The sequence below is a fragment of the Lethenteron reissneri genome, chromosome 53 (genome assembly GCF_015708825.2).
Source record: "Lethenteron reissneri isolate LAM-NWPU_2019-01 chromosome 53, ASM1570882v1, whole genome shotgun sequence".
In the NCBI taxonomy this organism is placed as follows: Eukaryota; Metazoa; Chordata; class Hyperoartia; order Petromyzontiformes; family Petromyzontidae; genus Lethenteron; species Lethenteron reissneri.
The window spans coordinates 2,846,801-2,868,021 of NC_083831.1; the positions used below are offsets into that span (position 1 = coordinate 2,846,801).

At 51.7% G+C, this 21,221-nt stretch overlaps 1 protein-coding gene across 1 annotated transcript in view; it reads right to left on the minus strand.

The window, feature by feature from the left end:
- Nucleotides 1–21,221, minus strand: part of LOC133356362 (protein cornichon homolog 2-like) — a 50,092-nt gene that overhangs the window by 4,701 nt on the left and 24,170 nt on the right. The window contains exons 3-4 of the mRNA XM_061573841.1: nucleotides 8,985–9,097; nucleotides 4,629–4,766 (exon numbers count right to left, since the gene is read on the minus strand). Of these exons, the coding sequence (XP_061429825.1) occupies nucleotides 4,629–4,766; nucleotides 8,985–9,097 (251 nt within the window). The remainder of the gene's footprint in view (nucleotides 1–4,628; nucleotides 4,767–8,984; nucleotides 9,098–21,221) is intronic.

Consider the following 21,221-nt stretch of genomic DNA (forward strand, 5'->3'; position numbering starts at 1 on the left):
GCGTGTAACGTGGGGTCACGGTGGAGTGTCTGTGTGTAACGTGGGGTCACGGTGAAGTATCTGCGTGTAACGTGGGGTCACGGTGGAGTGAATGTTGATCTGTGTGTAACGTGGGGTCACAGTGACGTGTCTGTGTGTAACGTGGGGTCACGGTATCTCTCGCGAAGCTGATCCGATACGAGTGGACCTTCAGTGTGTCGAGGCTGTGTCGCTCTTAGAGTCTCGCCCGAGAGAGACAGCCGGCCACGTTGATCACAGCGTGACCCCCGCGACCTCCCGGGCAGAGCCGCTACTTATCCGAGCCGCGTGTTCCCATTGCGACCCACGCACGGACTCAGCTGCCAGCATTGATCGCGACCGTTACGTCGCTAATCAAACACCTCCGTGGGCAACGAAACGCCGCGTTGGCAATCGTGAGCGAGAAAAGATTTTCAATCCGCAGCCGATGGGCGACGGCCACCGTGGAGGGAGGAGGAGATGGTGGGGGTTCGTGGAGGATGTGTGGGGGGGGGGATCATTATTATTCTCGTGATCGAGACCATGAGAGAAGGAGTCCCGCTGTGTCTCCCCCCCCCCATCTCCACTAGAACAAAGATCCCCCGTATAGCCTTAACGAACTGTTAGGGCAAGTGCTGTTAGCGCGTATCACCTACGAAGGCCGGGCACACGAGGTGAGCGGGTGGCGAGCAGCACCACGCGTGGCCGCGTAAGTGCTGATGTTTACATGTCGTACCAAGTGCTCATTTAAGGCTGAGTCGACCGAGGGAAGAGGCCCAGGAGTGGTTCAGATTATTGTCACCAGCACCGTGCCCGTCTATACATATCAGCGGGAGGCTGTCTGATAATCCAACATCAAGAGCATCAACAACAACAGCATCAGCAACATCAACGACGATGACAGCAGCTCAAGGGACGAGCGATTTAAGTTTGGAATGAAAGAGGAAATAAACAAAAGGGAAAATCAAACAACGACTCTTGACATCTCGGCCAGGCCAGGCGCATGCCCTCCCCAAGACGCCCCTGCCACCCCCGCCGCCACCCCGCACCACCTCCCGCCTCCGCCGCCTGGGAAGTGCCGAAGAGACCCTGCAGTGCTGTTGGTGGCCCTACGCGGCGAGTGATCACTGAACGGGGTTCAGGGATCACTGGACTGGGTTCATGGATATTCTTTGGTTCTTTCGGTAAAGTCACGTAGATTGAAAAATTATAATGAAGTGAATAAAATGTAATGATACAAAAATAAAAAAAAACACGACGTTTCGATCGCAACACAAACGGTTGTCATCAGGAAAAGGGGGTTAGCCTCTAAAGGCAAACTGTTTATAAAGGTTTAAAATGGGCGTAGCCCAACGTGTCAGCAGCATGGGCGGGGCAGCTAATGTTAATGTGAGTGATGGGCAATGGCGGCGTTTGTGGTGGGTTTCCACCAATTAAATGGCTGCCAGGTAAAGGTTTAACATGGGCGTAGCCCACGTGTCAGCAGCAAGGGCAGAGCAGCTAATGTTAATGTGAGTGATGGTAGTAGTGGGCAACGACGGCGCTGGTGGTGGGTTTCCCCCATTTAAATGGCCGCCAGGTAATCACTGCACCTCGCTTTATACACTCACACTGTCGATGGTGGAGGTTGCTGCTGCTAGAGGGGATGGTAGTAGTGGGTAATGATGGTCCTGGTGGTGGGCTTCCACCAATAAAAGGCTTCTGCTAGTCGTGATGGTAGTAGTGCGCAGCGATGGTCCTGGTGGTGGGCTTCCACTAATTAAAGGGCTGCTAATAATAAAATTGGGTTAATGGAGTATTGAACTGGGTTCAGGGATCACTCGCCGTTGATTATGTGGTCGTGTTTGTAAAATCCACACTCAGAAGGGGCAGGTGGGTGAGTGCTGAGCCGGTGGCGCTGAGAATCCTGGGTTCAAATCCTGGTTTCAGCCGCTGCCTGCGATTGTACCGGGATCTCAAGGGCAGCGAGATTGTCTCAGCTCAGTCAACAATGACTCACATAGAGACCCATAGACTCACACAAAGGTTAATCGACTCCCATAGAGACCCATAGACTCACACAAAGACTCACAAACTCGCATAGAGACCCATAGACTCACACAAAGACCCATACTCACATAGGGACCATAGACTCGCATAAAGTCCCAGAGACTCACACAGTGACTCATAGACTCACATAGAGATCCATATACTCACACAGAGACCCACACTCACATAGAGACTAATAGACTTACATTGGGACCCATATACTAACAAAGAGACCCATGTATTCACACAGAGACCCTTATACTCATATAGAGACCCATAGGCTCAAATAGAGACCCATCGACTCACATAGAGACTCAAAGAGTCACATGAAGACCCATAGACTTACAGAGACCCATAGACTCACATATAGACCCATATACTCACATAGAGACCCATGTATTCACATAGAGACCCATACTCACATATAAACTCATAGACTCACATAGGGACCATAGACTCGCATAAAGTCCCAGAGACTCACACAGTGACTCATAGACTCACATAGAGATCCATATACTCACACAGAGACCCACACTCACATAGAGACTAATAGACTTACATTGGGACCCATATACTAACAAAGAGACCCATGTATTCACACAGAGACCCTTATACTCATATAGAGACCCATAGGCTCAAATAGAGACCCATCGACTCACATAGAGACTCAAAGAGTCACATGAAGACCCATAGACTTACAGAGACCCATAGACTCACATATAGACCCATATACTCACATAGAGACCCATGTATTCACATAGAGACCCATACTCACATATAAACTCATAGACTCACATAGGGACCATAGACTCGCATAAAGTCCCAGAGACTCACACAATGACTCATAGACTCACATAGAGACCGACACTCACATATAGACTCATAGACTTACATAGGGATCCATAGACTCACACAGAGACCCTTATACTCACATAGAGACCCATAGACTCACAGAAACCCATAGACTCACATAGAGACCCACAGACTGATATAGAGACCTACAGGCTCATACAGAGACCCAGCGACTCACATCGAGACCCACAGGCTCACATAGAGACCGAGAGATTCACAGAGGCCCAGTAGTGATTAAACTTAACTCTGAAGTACAGCGAGTTGATTAGTCCTTGGGCCAGACCACATATCGGTACCACCCAAGGTGCAAAAACTTAAATGGTGCCGTTTTATGTGTTAAACCAACAGTAGTAAACGACTACATGATAACCTTTCCAAATGAGCGGCTGTTTAATTTTTCTCGCAGGAAACCTGTTTTTGCACCCCTCGCAATCACGCCTATTTGCCCGGACGTTACAAATAAAACATTCCAACACCTCTGCTGTTAATTAAGACAAGAAATAATTGACAAAATGCATGTTGTCCCCAAGGCATGTATTTCATACATATTCTTGCATTTATTCGCGCTTGTTCTTCAATGTCAGTGACTTAGTTAAGTCTGGAATAGATTGGCGCTTTCTGTTTTCCTTTTGTTTCTAGCAGCTTGTTTGCTCATGATCATCTACTGGTAGGTGAGGCAAGTACTGGTGGTTCTGCATTATATCTGTTCAGTAAAGATATCTAAAGTGCTAACTTTACCCTTCATGTATTGTTAATGTACCTGCTAAGATTATTTGTTAAGGCCAGGTACCACAGGCAAAAATATAATGATTTTTGTTGAGTTGTCAATGTTGATATATTTTTTATTTTGCTTCTATAAATTATAAACTATCATAACATGCACACAATTATTACCATGAACTTTGTTATTGGTAATAATTGATGATTAAAGTCATAAAAACTGACTATTTATATTTTACAAATAGTTAGTTTTTACGACTTTATACAAATTTCGCTAAGTAATCAAACGCGCGCGTGCGTGGCGTGCATCTCAAAGAGAAATCGGGCCAGCTGAGATTTTCCACAGGGCTTCACATCGGCGGTGTTCATTGCCGCGAATGTGAGTAGCAACAGGAAGGCATCAATCATTCAATTACCTGCGTTTGACGTCCTCCCACGCACACACAAGAGAGAGATCCCCTCGTCGTGCCATGAGTGTGTACGTGTGTGCATGTTGAACTTCTGTCGCATTCAACGTAGCCAACCGTGCTAATCGGACGTGACTTAACAGACTGTTGGGGCAAGTGCTGTTCGCGAGCACCTATGAAGGCCGGCACGGCACACGAGGGGGTGTGTGGCCAGCACCACGCCCGGCCGCCTTTGTCTCACCAGTGGCTGAGTCGACCTAGGGGAGGCCCAGGACGAGGTTCAAATAATCGTCACTGGTGTTGGCCGTGAGCGGGAATCGAACCCGGGGCTCCGGGATCGTAGCCCGGTGCACTAACCACTACACCACCGCTCCCCATACCCTCATAGATGCACTAATGAGCACATGCACCCCCCCCCCATAAAAGATCCCCCCGTATAGCCTTAACATGCTTTCGGGGGCAAGTGCTCTTAGCGAGCACCTACGAGGTGGCGGCACGGCACACGAGCAGGTGGGTGACCAAGACCACGCCAGGCCGCCATTTTAGTATTGGGTGAGTGAGCTAGCGAGCGAGGTGGAGGTGGGCAGGGGTGGGGTGGGGGTGGGGGGGTTAGTGGACACTCACTTGTAGAGGTAATAGAAGAAGGAGAGAAGGTAGAAGCCCAGCTTGAGCCAGCCTTCCCGCTGGCAGTAGCCCAGCACCTCCACGTTCGTCAGGCTCGTGGGGCTGTACAGGCCGTCTAACAGGGGCCTGTGGAAGTACCTACAGACAGACACAAAGACAAAGACCCCCCCAACGCGGGAATAGCCTTCAACAGACTGTTGGGGCGAGTGCCGTTTGAAAGCAGCACACCGTGAAGACCTTGAAGCGGGAATTGAACTTGGGTCGCCGGGTTTGTAGTGCAGTGCGATAACAGCGGCCCTACCGCTCCCAATACCTACACAAAGACCGCCCATAGAGCGTTAACAGACTTTCGATTTAAAGCTTTCGTGACTGCAGGGATTCATCTTCTTGGTTTTTTCGGTAAAGTCACGTAGAAAGGAAATAATAAAATAATAAAAATATAACATAATAAAATAATTCTCACGACGTTTCGGCCACAACGCAAGCAGACCTGTTCTCCACCTGAGGACGGCTGCTTGCGTTGTGGCTGAAACGTCGTGAGAATTATTTTATTATGTTTTATTTTTATTATTTTATTATTTCCATTGTACGTGACTTTACCGAAAGAACCAAGAAGATTTTAACAGACTGTTCGGGCAAGTGCTGCTCGCGAGAAACCTATACTTACACACATTTTTTTTTCAAAGATCCCCCGTATAGCCTTAACAGACTGTAGGGGCAAGTGCTGTTCGCGAGCACCTATGAAAGCCAGAAAGGCACACGAGGAGGTGGGTGGCCAACACCACGCCCGGTCACATTTGTCTTCCCAGTGGGAATGTTTTACACACCACATCAGGTACTCATTTGAGACTGTTTCGACTCAGAAAAGGCCCAGGACCGGTTCAGATAATCGTCACTGGTGTTGGCCCTGAGCAGGAATCGAACTCGGGTCGCCGGGTTCGTAGCGCGGCATGCGAACCGCTATACTACCACTCCTCACTACCTATACACACACACGTACACACGCACATATAGGCAAATCGAGCAATACAAGCAAGCAAAGCATGCACTGCAGAGACGAACACACAAGGGACAAAGACACGAACATACACGCACGCACGTGACTTTCTGTATGGCGGTTGGCTGAGCGAGTGGGTGAGCGTTGGTTTTAGTGGGTGAGTGAGTCCTTGGTGGTTGCAACGCAAGTATGTGGGCAGATGACACGTGACCTTAGGTCTGGTGGACCCAGTGCTCAACATTGGTAGAGTTATCAACGAGCGAAGTTCATGGGACATTGGCCGTGGTAGTAGCGATAGAAGATACACATCACGTCTTCCCAGGTCTACTAGTCTACGAGTGATCACCCGCAGCTACATCCCCGTACAATCAACACTCAGGAACCCTACTGCTGACAAGTTGTAACTTATTTTGAGTAAAGTGGAAACTAACAATTTGCACGTGCTAATTGCCCATTACGTGAAGTGTGGGAGTTTGAGTGCTTACGTGTGTAAGGGTCGGTGAAAGGCGTACCCCTATTCGTTCGTGATTTCGCCATCACTTTCGGCGAATCTCAACGGCCTCGATATTTGAAATCCGTCAGCCTCATTGCCATTGGCCAGTTGTCAGCCCGTGCGGCTCTGCCAATTTGATTGCCGAACGGACAGTGTGCACATCGGATTGGTCGGACGTTGGGCGGTCTGACCTCATTGGCTGAGAATTTGAAATGGTCGAAGCGTGGTAAAATTTGAAGGGAAAATGCAGGGCAGCGGATTGGCCAGTAGACGGACGGAAAGTTATAAATGTAGTAGGCGATTGGCCAGGAGATGGGGGGGGGGGGGGGATGGCAGTTAGAAAGCGTGGCAGCGGATTGGTCAGGAGATGGGGGGCAGTTAAAAAGCGTAGAAGCGGATTGGACTGGAGACGGGGAGCAGTTAGAAAGCATGATAGCTGATTGTCCAGATGATGGGGGCAGTTCGTAAGCAGGGCAGCGAATTGGCTAAGAGACGGGGGGCAGTTATGAAACGTTGACAGAGAGCTTGTATGAAACCTTCAAACAGCTTGCGCTTAGTTGCTCCCCCCCCACCTTTTTCCACCTAACGACGGTCGCTTGTGTTACGATCGAAACTTCCTAGTTTTTTGTTTATTGTATTACTTTTTTTAACCTATCTACCTGACTTTACCGAAAGACCCAAAGAATAAGCTTGAATTAGTATGAAAGGGAGGGGGCCGCAACGGGAATTGGGGGCGCATTTGAGATGTATCTCCTGGCTAGCGAGCGAACGAGTGTGCATGTCGTCAGCTGAATAAACTCTCGCCCTTCCCACACTCGAAGCAATTGTCTGTGTGGACTCCCTCCCAGGTGCACGCGTGATTGTTCAGGGCATAGCGGTTAGCGCACTGTTTTGCTGCAAACCCACCAAAAACCGAGTTCGGTTCCCGGCCATGGCTGGCATCGGTAGCGAGCGACATCGGAATTGATTGTAGGCCCCCTCTTCCTCAGCCTGCACTGACCAGCGTGGTGAAGTTATAGCCAATCAACTTCCGTGAACGACGCGGTGATGGGGCAACAAATCCTGGTACAAGGCGAGAGGGAGGAGGGACGTGTGGATTGACGTTGTTAACGTGCTATAATTTCATGTCCCGCACGACTGCATCCATCACGGCCTCGTTCTGTGCTGCCCCAGAGATTTCTGAACCACTCCCAGGCCACCTCCTCCACGTCTGTTCAATGTTATGAATTGTTATCGTATTGTATCATCGTCATTATTATTCCGCTTGTTTTGACCCAGGAAAGCCTCATGAGGGTTCTATCAAGTTTTCCGAGTAAGGGGGAGGCGCGGGGGGGGGGGGGTGTTAATTGCTACGTGGCATCCCAGTTGTGCGTTTTTTGCGGAGTACTTTTTCAAGTTGAGGGCCGCGTGAATTGGCAAAGCAGACGGGGGGCAGTTAGAAAGTTTGGTAACCGAAGGGCCAAGAGACAGGGGCAGATGGAAAGCGTGGTAGCAGATTGGCCAGGAGCCGGAGGGCAGTTAGAGAGTGGGAAAGTGGATTGGCCAGGAGACGAGGAGCAGTTAGAAAGCGTGGAAGTGGATTGGCCAATAGATGGGGAGCAATTAGAAAGCATTGCAGCGGATTGGCCAGGAGACAGGGGGCAGTTAGAAAGTTGGAAGGCAGATTGACCAGGAGATGAGGAGCAGTTAGAAAGCGTGGAAGTGGATTGGCCAAGAGACGGGGGACAGTTAGAAAGCGTGGAAGTGGATTGGCCAAGAGATGGGGGGCAGTTAGAAAGCATGGTAGAGGATTGGCCAAGACACAGAGGACAGTTAGAAAGCGTGGTAGTGGATTGGCCAAAACACAGGGGACAGTTAGAAAGCGTGGTAGAGGATTGGCCAAGACACAGGGGACAGTTAGAAAGCATGGTAGCGGATTGGCCAGGAGACGGGGGGCAGTTAGAAAGCGTGGTAGTGGATTGGCCAGGAGGTGGGGGGTGGGGGGCATTGATTGCTATGTGGCATCCCAGTTGCTCGTTTTTTGCAGATACATTTTTCACGTTTGGAATATTGAGGGTCCGCAATGCGGACAGCAACAATAAAATGGCCTGGTCCTTTTTGAATGACGTTGCAGGGATCTCTGACGGCGGCCACGGGAGCGGAGTAGGATTCTTTTGTTATGTTATAGTTAATGTCGCGCACCGCAGAATTAACCAGGGCGGTCGCTGGGCTTGAACCGCGAACCTCTGCAATGAGCGGTTGAATGCGTTGCCATTGTTCGATGTGACCGAATGTTCCGGTGACTGTCGTGCACATGGCGTGGGTACGTATGAATGAGCGTGAGGATAGTAAGGATCGTAGTGAGCATTGTGAGGATGAGGTTCGTGGTGAGGATGAGGATCATGGTGATGATGATGGTGAGGAATGGTGGTGAGGATGAGGATGATGGTGAGGATGGTGGTGAGGATGGGGATCATGGTGATGATGATGGTGAGGAATGGTGGTGAGGATGACGATGGTGGTCAGGGGTGTGGATGAGAATCATGGTGAGGATGAGGATAGTGGTTTTGATGAGAGTGAGGATGGTGATGAGGTTTGTGGTGTGAAATGGTGAGGATGGTGGGGAGGATTTTGGTGAGAATGAGGATCATGGTGATGATGGTGTTGGTGGTGAGGATGGCGGTGAGGATGAGGATGGTGGTGTGGAGTGTTGATGCGGATCATGGTGATGATGGTGGTGAGGAATGGTGGGGATGAAGACGTTCGTGACGTGGATGGTTGTGGGAATGGTTTTGGAGGATGGGGGGTGGTGATGATGGTGGTGAGGGTGACAGTGGTGGTGAGGATGCTGCTGCTGGTGGTGGTGGTGAGCATGGCTCGCCCTCACCTCCACACGTGGTAGCACAGCAGCGGAGTGTTGAGGCTGAGCGTGAGCCACTCCATGGCGCAGAGGAACATGAGGCAGAAGAGTGCGTGGATGAAGTACTCAGGCGATATGATCTGCGGTGAGAGAGAGGGGGGAGGGGGGGGAGAGTGTGAGTAGGGTGCGGTAGTGTAGCGGGTAGTGTAGCAGTTAGCTTGGGTAGTGTAGCGAGTAGTGTAGCGGTTAACTCGGGTAGTGTAGTGGGTAGTGTAGTGGGTAAGGTAGCAGGTAGTGTAGCGGGTAGTGTAGCGGTTAGCTTGGGTAGTGTAGCGGGTAGGGTAGCGGGTAGTGTAGGGGGTCGTGTAGTGGTTAGCTTGGGTAGTGTAGTGGGTAGTGTAGCAGGTAGTGTAGCGGGTAGTGTAGCGGGTAGTGTAGCGGTTAGCTTGGGTAGTGTAGTGGGTAGTGTAGCAGGTAGTGTAACGGGTAGTGTAGCAGGTAGTGTAGCGGGTAGTGTAGCAGGTAGTGTAGTGGGTAGTGTAGCAGGTAGTGTAGCGGATAGTGTAGCGTGTAGTGTAGCAGGTAGTGTAGCGGGTAGTGTAGCAGTTAGCTTGGGTAGTGTAGCGAGTAGTGTAGCGGTTAACTCGGGTAGTGTAGCGGGTAGTGTAGTGGGTAAGGTAGCAGGTAGTGTAGCGGGTAGTGTAGCGGTTAGCTTGGGTAGTGTAGCGGGTAGGGTAGCGGGTAGTGTAGGGGGTCGTGTAGTGGTTAGCTTGGGTAGTGTAGTGGGTAGTGTAGCAGGTATTGTAGTGGGTAGTGTAGCGGGTAGTGTAGCGGTTAGCTTGGGTAGTGTAGTGGGTAGTGTAGCAGGTAGTGTAACGGGTAGTGTAGCAGGTAGTGTAGCGGGTAGTGTAGCAGGTAGTGTAGCGGGTAGTGTAGCAGGTATTGTAGCGGATAGTGTAGCGGGTAGTGTAGCAGGTAGTGTAGCGGGTAGTGTAGCGGTTCGCGCTACACCCAGTGACGATTATCTGAACCGGTCCTGGGCCTCACCTAGGTCGACTCAGCCTCAACTGAGTACTCGGTGCGGTGCGTATAAACATCGCCACTGGGGATACAAGGCGGCCGGGCGTGGTGCTGGCCACCCACCCACCCCCTCGTGTGCCGTGACGGCCTTCATAGGTGCTTTCTAACAGCACTTGCCCCTACAGTCTGTTAAGGCTATACGGGCGATCTTTGTCTTTGCTTGTGTGAGCGAGTGGGGAGCGGTGGCGCAGCGGGTTAGCGCGCCACCGCCTTTGACTCGCGCTCACGGTCCAATAACAGTGACGGCGAACATTTGAACCGGTCCTCTGGCCTCTCCTCGGTCGACTTAGCCTCAGATGTGCGTCGTGTAAACATCGGCACTGGGGAAACAAAGGCGGCCGCGTGCGATGTCGGCCAACGCACCCCTGTGGTGTGCCGTGCGGGACTTCACTGGGGCTCGCTAACAGCCCTGTGCCCCAACAATCCCTTACCGGCTGTACGAGGGGGAAAGGCGGGTTGGGGGTGTGGGGAATCATTGTCTTTGTGCGCGCGCGTGATATTTTGATTGTGACGTCGGCACTGGGGGAGCAGTGACGTCGGCACTGGGTAGCGGTGACGCGCGCACGAAAGCGCACGTCGAGCGGACCAAACGGCCTCTCGCTCGGCAGCAACAGGTGAACCTCCAGGCCCCCAAGAGATGCCCCCCCCTCTCCCCCCCTCCCCGTCCCCCGGCTCCCCCCCCACACACACACACACACACATGCGTCGGTGACCTTTGCATACAAGATCAACGTCGACGAAATTAAAAACATAACCCGCCCCCCTGCCCCCCGCACCTCATAAATGGGCATCTTCACCATCATCACCCTCGCAGACCGAGGGGGGTGCAAGCCCCACCCCCCAGCCCCCCGCCACCCCCCCCTTGTCAATCCACCGACGGATGAAGGCCTCCCTCGTGGTAGCACGTGGGTCGCCGAGGTCAATTCACCAAACGGGGATATGCCGGTGAGGGTTAACATTTAAAAAAAATAATTGTATGTGATAGATCAAGTTTCACTGGCTCAGACAGACGCGGGCCAGCGAGGCAGCGGCCGGCAGACCTGTCCCGTTCGCCCTTGGTCAGGATCCACAAGTGAGCTTCTCTCGAAGGAGAGCTCCCGCGGGCACGTGGCGCGAAACGTCGGACGTCGCGCCATCGAACACGCGCAGCCGTGCGTGTAGGTGGGGAGCGGCGGCGCCGCCGCTACGGACCCACGCGGGCCGAGTTCGAGTGCCGCTCGCGGCCACCGACAACTGGTGACGATTATCCGCTCCGGTGCCGGGCCTCTTCTGGGGCGCCTCAAATGAGTAACCTGGTGCGATGGGTAAGACATCAGCCACTGGGGAGATGAAGGCTGCGTGGCGCGCGGTGTCGGTCACCCACCCCTTGGGGCGCCGTGGCGACCTTCCTAGGCTTCACCCGCTAGCAGCACTTGCCCCGAAAGCCTGTCGAGGCTATACGGGGGAGGGGGTGGGGGATCTTTGCCTTTGTGCAGATTTACACGGCAGGTTGAAACGTTCGACAAAATAACCGCGTTAGCACCACTCGCATTACGGGGTGGAATTGCACTCCACTTGCAGGATATGTTCGAAAGTGAATTACGCAGACAAGAAAAACTCGCCCCCCACACCATCACCCTCACCCCCACCCCCCGCGCCTCCCCCGTCCGCTTGCTCGTAAGTCGATTAACCCCCCCCCCGGGCGGCAATTATTTGGCGATATTCCGGAAACGTCGCAGCCAAAATGCAATCTGGCGTGCGGACGTGCGATGGGGGAGTCGCCGCGGAGCGACCGAGGTCGCGTTTGCATCGAGCGACGGCTCAAGTGCCGGCGCTCCAATTCTACACGTCGTGGTGGGTCATGCGTGTCGGAAGCGCCGATGGGTGGCGTGCGTGGGGGTGAGAGGGGAGAGGCAGGAGAGTGCGTGGAGTAGAGTGAGATGGGAGAGGTGGGAGAAAGCGTGGAGTAGAGTGAGATGAGAGGGAGAGGTAGGAGAGTGCGTGGATGGGAGTAGAGTGAGATGAGAGGGAGAGGTAGGAGAGTGTGTGGAGGGGAGTAGAGTGAGATGAGAGGGAGAGGTAGGAGAGTGCGTGGAGGGGAGTGGAGTGAGATGAGAGGGAGAGGTAGGAGAGTGTGTGGAGGGGAGTAGAGTGAGATGAGAGGGGAGTGGTAGGAGAGTGCGTGGAGGGGAGTGGAGTGAGATGAGAGGGAGAGGTAGGAGAGTGTGTGGAGAGGAGTAGAGTGAGATGAGAGGGAGAGGTAGGAGAGTGCGTGGAGGGGAGTGGAGTGAGATGAGAGGGAGAGGTAGGAGAGTGCGTGGAGGGGAGTAGAGTGAGATGAGAGGGAGAGGTAGGAGAGTGTGTGGATGGGAGTAGAGTGAGATGAGAGGGAGAGGTAGGAGAGTGCGTGGAGGGGAGTGGAGTGAGATGAGAGGGAGAGGTAGGAGAGTGTGTGGAGGGGAGTAGAGTGAGATGAGAGGGGAGTGGTAGGAGAGTGCGTGGAGGGGAGTGGAGTGAGATGAGAGGGGAGAGGTAGGAGAGTGCGTGGAGGGGAGTGGAGCGAGATGAGAGGGGAGTGGTGGGAGAGCGTGTGGAGGGGAGTGGAGTGAGATGAGAGGGGAGAGGTAGGAGAGTGCGTGGAGGGGAGTGGAGCGAGATGAGAGGGGAGTGGTGGGAGAGCGTGTGGAGGGGAGTGGAGTGAGATGAGAGGGGAGAGGTAGGAAAGTGCGTGGAGGGGAGTGGAGTGAGATGAGAGGGAGAGGTAGGAGAGTGCGTGGAGGGGAGTGGAGCGAGATGAGAGGGGAGTGGTGGGAGAGCGTGTGGAGGGGAGTGGAGTGAGATGAGTGGGGAGAGGCAGGAGAGTGCGTGGAGTGGATTAGAGTGAGATGAGAGTGTAGAGGCAGGAGAGTGCGTGAAAGGGAGTGGAGTGAGATTAAGCGTGTCATCTTGAAGTTGATCTGGGATTTCATCGGTAACCTGTGGAGGGATCGAGTCACGATGGATCACGTGGATGTGTTTGGCGATGAGGGGTGAAGACTCTGAGCCGGGCCGATGTGCTCTCGTCTCTCTCCCGCGGTGTCTCGGCGATGTGCAGCGCGTCTTCTTCGAACGCTGGGGAGCCGGGCAAGCCCATCTCTGTACCAGCGTGGACGGCACCCTCGTGTTCACCTTCTGAAGCGCTCGCTCATCACCGTAGCGTGCGCGATGACCACCACCACCACCACGTGGCTTTTCTTTCGTGTTGTGCGCGCTGCATTTAGCGCCACAGCGCGTGGATTTGTAGCGTTTACTTGTTTGCTGGTGACTTTGTGTGTTTCGTATCGGAATCGCCTCCAGTGCTGTTGCTGCTGGCGGCAGTAAAAGTTGTTATAAAAGTCACTCCCCCCCCCACCTGTCCCCCGCCCCCATCTGCGACGACAACTCACGCTGCTCGAGCGAGGGCTGATGAATCCATCTGTGCGGAACCGCGTGTGCATCAACACCACAAACAGCAGCAGCAGCATCTGTAGCGGTGGCACGCGCGCACGCACGCGCGTTTATGTGCGCGCGCGTGCGTGCGCGTGCGTGCGTGCGCGTGCGTGCGCGTGTGTGCGCACAGAAACCATCCCCTCCGCCTTCCGACAGCTGCGGGTGATGCGCGATAATTAATGCGCCATATCCGCTCACATTTTAATTTGTTGCCATGGGAACGGCCAATTGTATATTATTTACTCGTCCTTATTTATTTCATTTAGCTTCAGGCCTGACCCGGCTGTTTTGTGCGTTTTGCAGAGCCGCGTCGCTTGCGCCACTTGGAGATCACAACATCTTCATCCAGTCCATCACATGTAGATCACACCATCTCCCTCAAGTCCATCACATGTAGATCACACCATCTCCCTCCACTCCATCACATGGAGATCACATCATCTCCCTCCAGTCCATCACATGTAGATCGCACCATCTCCCTCCAGTTCATCACATGGAGATCGCACCATCTCCCTCTAGTACATCACATGGAGATCACACCATCTCCCTCCAGTTCATCACATGGAGATCACACCATCTCCCTCCAGTTCATCACATGGAGATCACACCATCTCCCTCTAGTCCATCACATGTAGATCACACCATCTCCCTCAGTCCATCACATGGAGATCACACCATCTGCCTCCAGACCATCACATAGAGATCACACCATCTCCCCCAGTCCATCACATAGAGATCACACCATCTCCCTCCAGTCCATCACATGGAGATCACACCATCTCCCTCCAGACCATCACGTGGAGATCACACCATCTCCCTCCAGTCCATCACATGGAGATCACACCATCTCCCTCCAGTCCATCACATGGAGATCACACCATCTCCATCCAGTCCATCACATGGAGATCACACCATCTCCCTCCACTCCATCACATGGAGATCACACCATCTCCCTCTAGTCCATCACATGGAGATCACACCATCTCCCTCCACTCCATCACATGGAGATCACACCATCTCCCTCTAGACCATCACATGTAGATCACACCATCTCCCTCCAGTCCATCACATGGAGATCACACCATCTCCCTCCAGTCCATCACATGGAGATCACACCATCTCCCTCCAGACCATCACGTGGAGATCACACCATCTCCCTCCAGTCCATCACATGGAGATCACACCATCTCCCACCCGTCCATCACATGGAGATCACACCATCTCCCTCCAGTCCATCACAGGGAGATCACACCATCTCCCTACAGTCCATCACATGGAGATCACACCATCTCCCTCTAGTCCATCACATGGAGATCACACCATCTCCCTCTAGTCCATCACATGGAGATCACACCATCTCCCTCCAGTCCATCACATGGGGATCACACCATCTCCCTCCAGTCCATCACATGGAGATCACACCATCTCCCTCTAGTCCATCACATGGAGATCACACCATCTCCCTCCAGTCCATCACATGGGGATCACACCATCTCCCTCCAGTCCATCACATGGAGATCACACCATCTCCCTCCAGTCCATCAGATGGAGATCACACCATCTCCCTCCAGTCCATCACATGGAGATCACACCATCTCCCTCTAGTCCATCACATGGAGATCACACCATCTCCCTCCAGTCCATCACATGGAGATCACACCATCTCCCTCCAGTCCATCACATAGAGATCACACCATCTCTCTCCAGACCACCACATGTAGATCACACCATCTCCCTCCAGTCCATCACATGGAGATCACACCATCTCCCTCCAGTCCATCACATGGAGATCACACCATCTCCCTCCAGTTCATCACATGGAGATCACACCATCTCCCTCTAGTCCATCACATGTAGATCACACCATCTCCCTCAGTCCATCACATGGAGATCACAGCATCTGCCTCCAGACCATCACATAGAGATCACACCATCTCCCCCAGTCCATCACATAGAGATCACACCATCTCCCTCCAGTCCATCACATGGAGATCACACCATCTCCATCCAGACCATCACATGTAGATCACACCATCTCCCTCAGTCCATCACATGGAGATCACACCATCTGCCTCCAGACCATCACATAGAGATCACACCATCTCCCCCAGTCCATCACATAGAGATCACACCATCTCCCTCCAGTCCATCACATGGAGATCACACCATCTCCCTCCAGACCATCACATGTAGATCACACCATCTCCCCCAGTCCATCACATAGAGATCACACCATCTCCCTCCAGACCATCACATGTAGATCACACCATCTCCCTCCAGTCCATCACATGGAGATCACACCATCTCCCTCCAGACCATCACATGGAGATCACACCATCTCCCTCCAGTCCATCACGTGGAGATCACACCATCTCCCTCCATCATATGTAGATCACACCATCTCCCCCAGTCCATCACATAGAGATCACACCATCTCCCTCCAGACCATCACATGTAGATCACACCATCTCCCTCCAGTCCATCACATGGAGATCACACCATCTCCCTCCATCACATGGAGATCACACCATCTCCCTCCAGACCATCACATGTAGATCACACCATCTCCCTCCAGTCCATCACATGTAGATCACACCATCTCCCTCCAGTCCATCACATGGAGATCACACCATCTCCCTCCATCACATGGAGATCACACCATCTCCCTCCAGACCATCACATGGAGATCACACCATCTCCCTCCAGTCCATCACATGGAGATCACACCATCTCCCTCCATCACATGGAGATCACACCATCTCCCTCCAGACCATCACATGTAGATCACACCATCTCCCTCCAGTCCATCACATGGAGATCACACCATCTCCCTCCAGTCCATCACATGGAGATCACACCATCTCCCTCCAGACAATCACATGTAGATCACACGATCTCCCTCCAGACCATCACATGTAGATCACACCATCTCCCCCACTCCATCACATGGAGATCACACCATCTCCCTCCAGTCCATCACATGGAGATCACACCATCTCCCCCAGACCATCACATGGAGATCACACCATCTCCCCCCAGACCATCACATGGAGATCACACCATCTCCCTCCATCACATGGAGATCACACCATCTCCCTCCACTCCATCACATGGAGATCACACCATCTCCCTCCATCACATGGAGATCACACCATCTCCCTCTAGTCCATCACGTGGAGATCACACTATCTCCCTCCATTACATCACATGGAGATCACACCATCTCCCTCCATCACATGGAGATCACACCATCTCCCTCCAGACCATCACGTGGAGATCACACCATCTCCCTCCATCACATGTAGATCACACCATCTCCATCCAGACCATCACGTGGAGATCACACCATCTCCCTCCATCACATGGAGATCACACCATCTCCCTCCAGACCATCACGTGGAGATCACACCATCTCCCTCCAGACCATCACATGTAGATCACACCATCTCCCTCTAGACCATCACGTGGAGATCACACCATCTCCCTCCAGTCCATCACATGGAGATCACACCATCCCCCTCCATCACGTGGAGATCACACCATCTCCCTCCATCACATGGAGATCACACCATCCCCCCGAGTCCATCACAGACACATCACACCTTTCTCCTACAGCCCATCACATTTGGAACCTCCCATTTCAAACAGTCTACACAACAAAGGCTCATTCCTTGCAGCATGCTTCAGCCGCACCGAACCTCACAATGGCTCCTCCCACCCTCAACCAGTATATATACAAAAACTGTTTTCTTGGAATTTCTCTTACTTGATGCAGCAGTCGTTGCTGTGACGGTTCTACCTGAAGACGGAAGCTTGTGTTGCCTTCGAAACGTCGTGATTTTTATTCTATTTTTATTTCATTTTTTTAATTTAAATTTTTTACCTACGTGACTTTACAAAAAAAACCTAAGAATAAAATATTTGTGAAAGACCCAACGTAGAAAATCCCTGGGGTTTGATCTTCCACGAAGCTCGCGGTCCACCCCGAAACCAAATCCGTTAAAATCACGAGAGCAGATGCGGATACCTGATGCTCGAATGGGGAATAAATAAAAAAAACTCTCCAGAAGTAGCGTGCGACTGTAGATCAACCAGAACAGAGACCTACAATGGGTAACGACGCAATGGCTCCGATGCACAAATACGAAGAAGACATCACAGCAGTGATAAAACTACTCTGCTACGGCTGTTGCTGCTGCTGCTGACTGTTATCTGCTACGCTTGACCAACCCCGAATGTGAAATTGTAGTCGTTGCCTCTGCACCCTCCTTGACTCAAAATAAAACCAAATCACTTGTGGCTCAAAGCCACAGTTGGGTAAGTGGGAAATGACGACCGGTCTGCAATTCTGAGCTCCAGGGCTGGGTGATTGTCGAGTCTGTTGGAGCAAATTCTGATGTGGGGTCAATTTAAATGCTAATCACGGGGGTGTGGGGGGGGGGAGTGACTCAGGAAATACCAAACTATAGACTCAGTGGGGCCTTTAGATGTCTTGCAGCAGTTTCCATCACCATTACAGCTGCGTCGTAACGTCGCCTCAAATATCGGGGGCTTGATCGCTTTCCGATGTTCAGCCACTCGCTTATTCGATATTCAAGTAGCCATGAGTGCATTCACGTGTTTTTTCTCACCGTGCTATTTTTTTAATCAGGTAAGGCCCCACTGAGCTATCTAGATATTGTTTTCAGAAGCGACCTGGCCACCACAAATGATAGCTCAACGAAGTGGCTTATCACGCGTAAAATTATCGTAGCCAAAATGCTCTAAACGCGTGATGTTGATTCTAAATGTGGAGGGTAGAACAGGAGGAGCAGGAGAAACACCCACGCGACCATGGGGAGAGAGACACGCAAACTCCAAATATACAGGCGTCAATGTCGGGATCGAACCCACCAACTCCCTTTATTTATGTATTTCTGTTGAACTTCTTTCGTGCCGTACGTAGCCAGCCGTGTTAATCGGAGGTGCGAGGTAGTCAACAATCTCACGAGGAGGAATCCAACTCGGAGTTGCCGGGTTCGTGGCGCAGGACGCAAAGAGAGACGACACTAACACACACACAACACTAACATACACCACACTAACACACACACAACACTAACATACACCACACTAACACACACACAACACTAACATACACCACACTAACACACACACAACACTAACACACACACTAACATACACCACACTAACACACACACTAACACACACACAACACTAACACACACACTAACACACACACAACACTAACATACACCACACTAACACACACACAACACTAACATACACCACACTAACACACACACAACACTAACACACACACTAACATACACCACACTAACACACACACTAACACACACACAACACTAACACACACACTAACACACACACAACACTAACATACACCACACTAACACACACACAATACTAACATACACACTAACATACACCACACTAACACACACACAACACTAACACACACACAACACTAGCACTGTGACACACACACAACACTAACATACACCACACTAACACACACACAACACTAACATACACACTAACATACACCACACTAACACACACACAACACTAACACACACACAACACTAGCACTGTGACACACACACAACACTAACATACACCACACTAACACACACACAACACTAACATACACACTAACATACACCACACTAACACACACACAACACTAACACACACACAACACTAACACACCACACAACACTAACATACACCACACTAACACACACACAACACTAACATACACACTAACATACACCACACTAACACACACACAACACTAACACACACACTAACATACACCACACTAACACACACACAACACTAACACACACACAACACTAGCACTGTGACACACACACAACACTAACATACACCACACTAACACACACACAACACTAACATACACCACACTAACACACACACAACACTAACATACACCACACTAACACACACACAACACTAACACACACACTAACATACACCACACTAACACACACACAACACTAACACACACATTAACACACACACCACACTAACACACACACACTAACACACACCACACTAACACACACCACAGTAACACACACACTAGCTCACACCACACTAACACACACCACAGTAACACACACACACTAGCACACACCACACTAACACACACCACACTAACACACCACATTAACACACACACCACACTAACACACACCACACTAACACACACACTAATACACACACCACACTAATACACACACTAATACACACACCACACTAACACACACCACACTAACACACACACTAATAAACACACCACACTGACACACACTAATACACACACATACTAACACACACACTACACTAACACACACACAACACTAACCCACACACTAACACACACACCACACTAACACACAAACTAACACACGCCACACTAACACACCACACTAATACACACACATACTAACACACACACTACACTAACACACACACCGCACTAACACACACACTAACACACACACCACACTAACACACCACACTAACACACACACTAACACACACACCACACTAACACACACACTAACACACACCACACTAACACACCACACTAACACACACATTAATACACACACCACACTAACACAACAACAACCGCCATTCGCCACTAAGTGGCGGTGACATCACCACGACGCTTGTGCCAGGCCATGTGCACCTTTAGGCCACGTGAAGTGTCGAACGCCCGCTGGCAGGAGGTCACGGGGCAGACCCAGCAGGTGCCACGTGTCGACTGACCGAGATGACCGAGACGACTGGCTGATGCACCACCTGTGCCCCCTACTGTACCAACTTGCTGTGCTTTAGCCACCCGGTGCTCTGCTCGTTGTTGTGAGCGTCGCTCCTCCGCCCTCCGTTGTTGTTGGAGGGCGACTGCCTCCAACTGCCCGGTAGCGTCCTTCACGAGCCTCCTCCACAGAGGCCGATTTTGACACCGCTGGTACCAGTCATCGGCAAGTCCACTCAGCTCCACGTCCTCCTGTACCACATCACTCCATCTCTTCTCTAGCCCGTGCCGCGCCGGTTTAGCCCCCTCGATCCGGCCGAACAAAAGCTGTTTAGGCATGCGGTGGCTGGGCATGCGGGCTACATTACCCAGCCAATGCAGCCTTGCCTGCCGGAGGAGCTCTCCGATGGGACTTTGCCCAGATCTTTCAAGGATTTGTGAGCTCCTCACACAATCCAGCCTGATTAAACCCAGGATGGATCGTAGGCAGGCCAGCCTAAATGTTTCCAACCGGCGAAGATGCTCCATTAGGGGGTCCACGTTTCGCAAGCGTAGAGAAGGGAGGGAATGACTGTGGCCGAGAAGACCTGAAGCTTCGTGCGGAGCGACAGACCAGGTAGCTTCCACACAGCGTTACGCAACCGACGAAAATATATTGCCGCTCGACTGATTCGGAGTGAGACCTCTGCTGTTAAACTGGAGCCGGTCATAAGCACACTGCCCAGGTATGGGAAACTATCCACTCTCTCCACACACACACACTAACACACACTAACACACACACCACACTAACACACACCACACACTAACACACACACACCACTAACACACACACTAACACACGCACACTAACACACACACACTAACACACGCACTAAAACACACTAACACACACACACACAAAACTAACACACGCACTAACA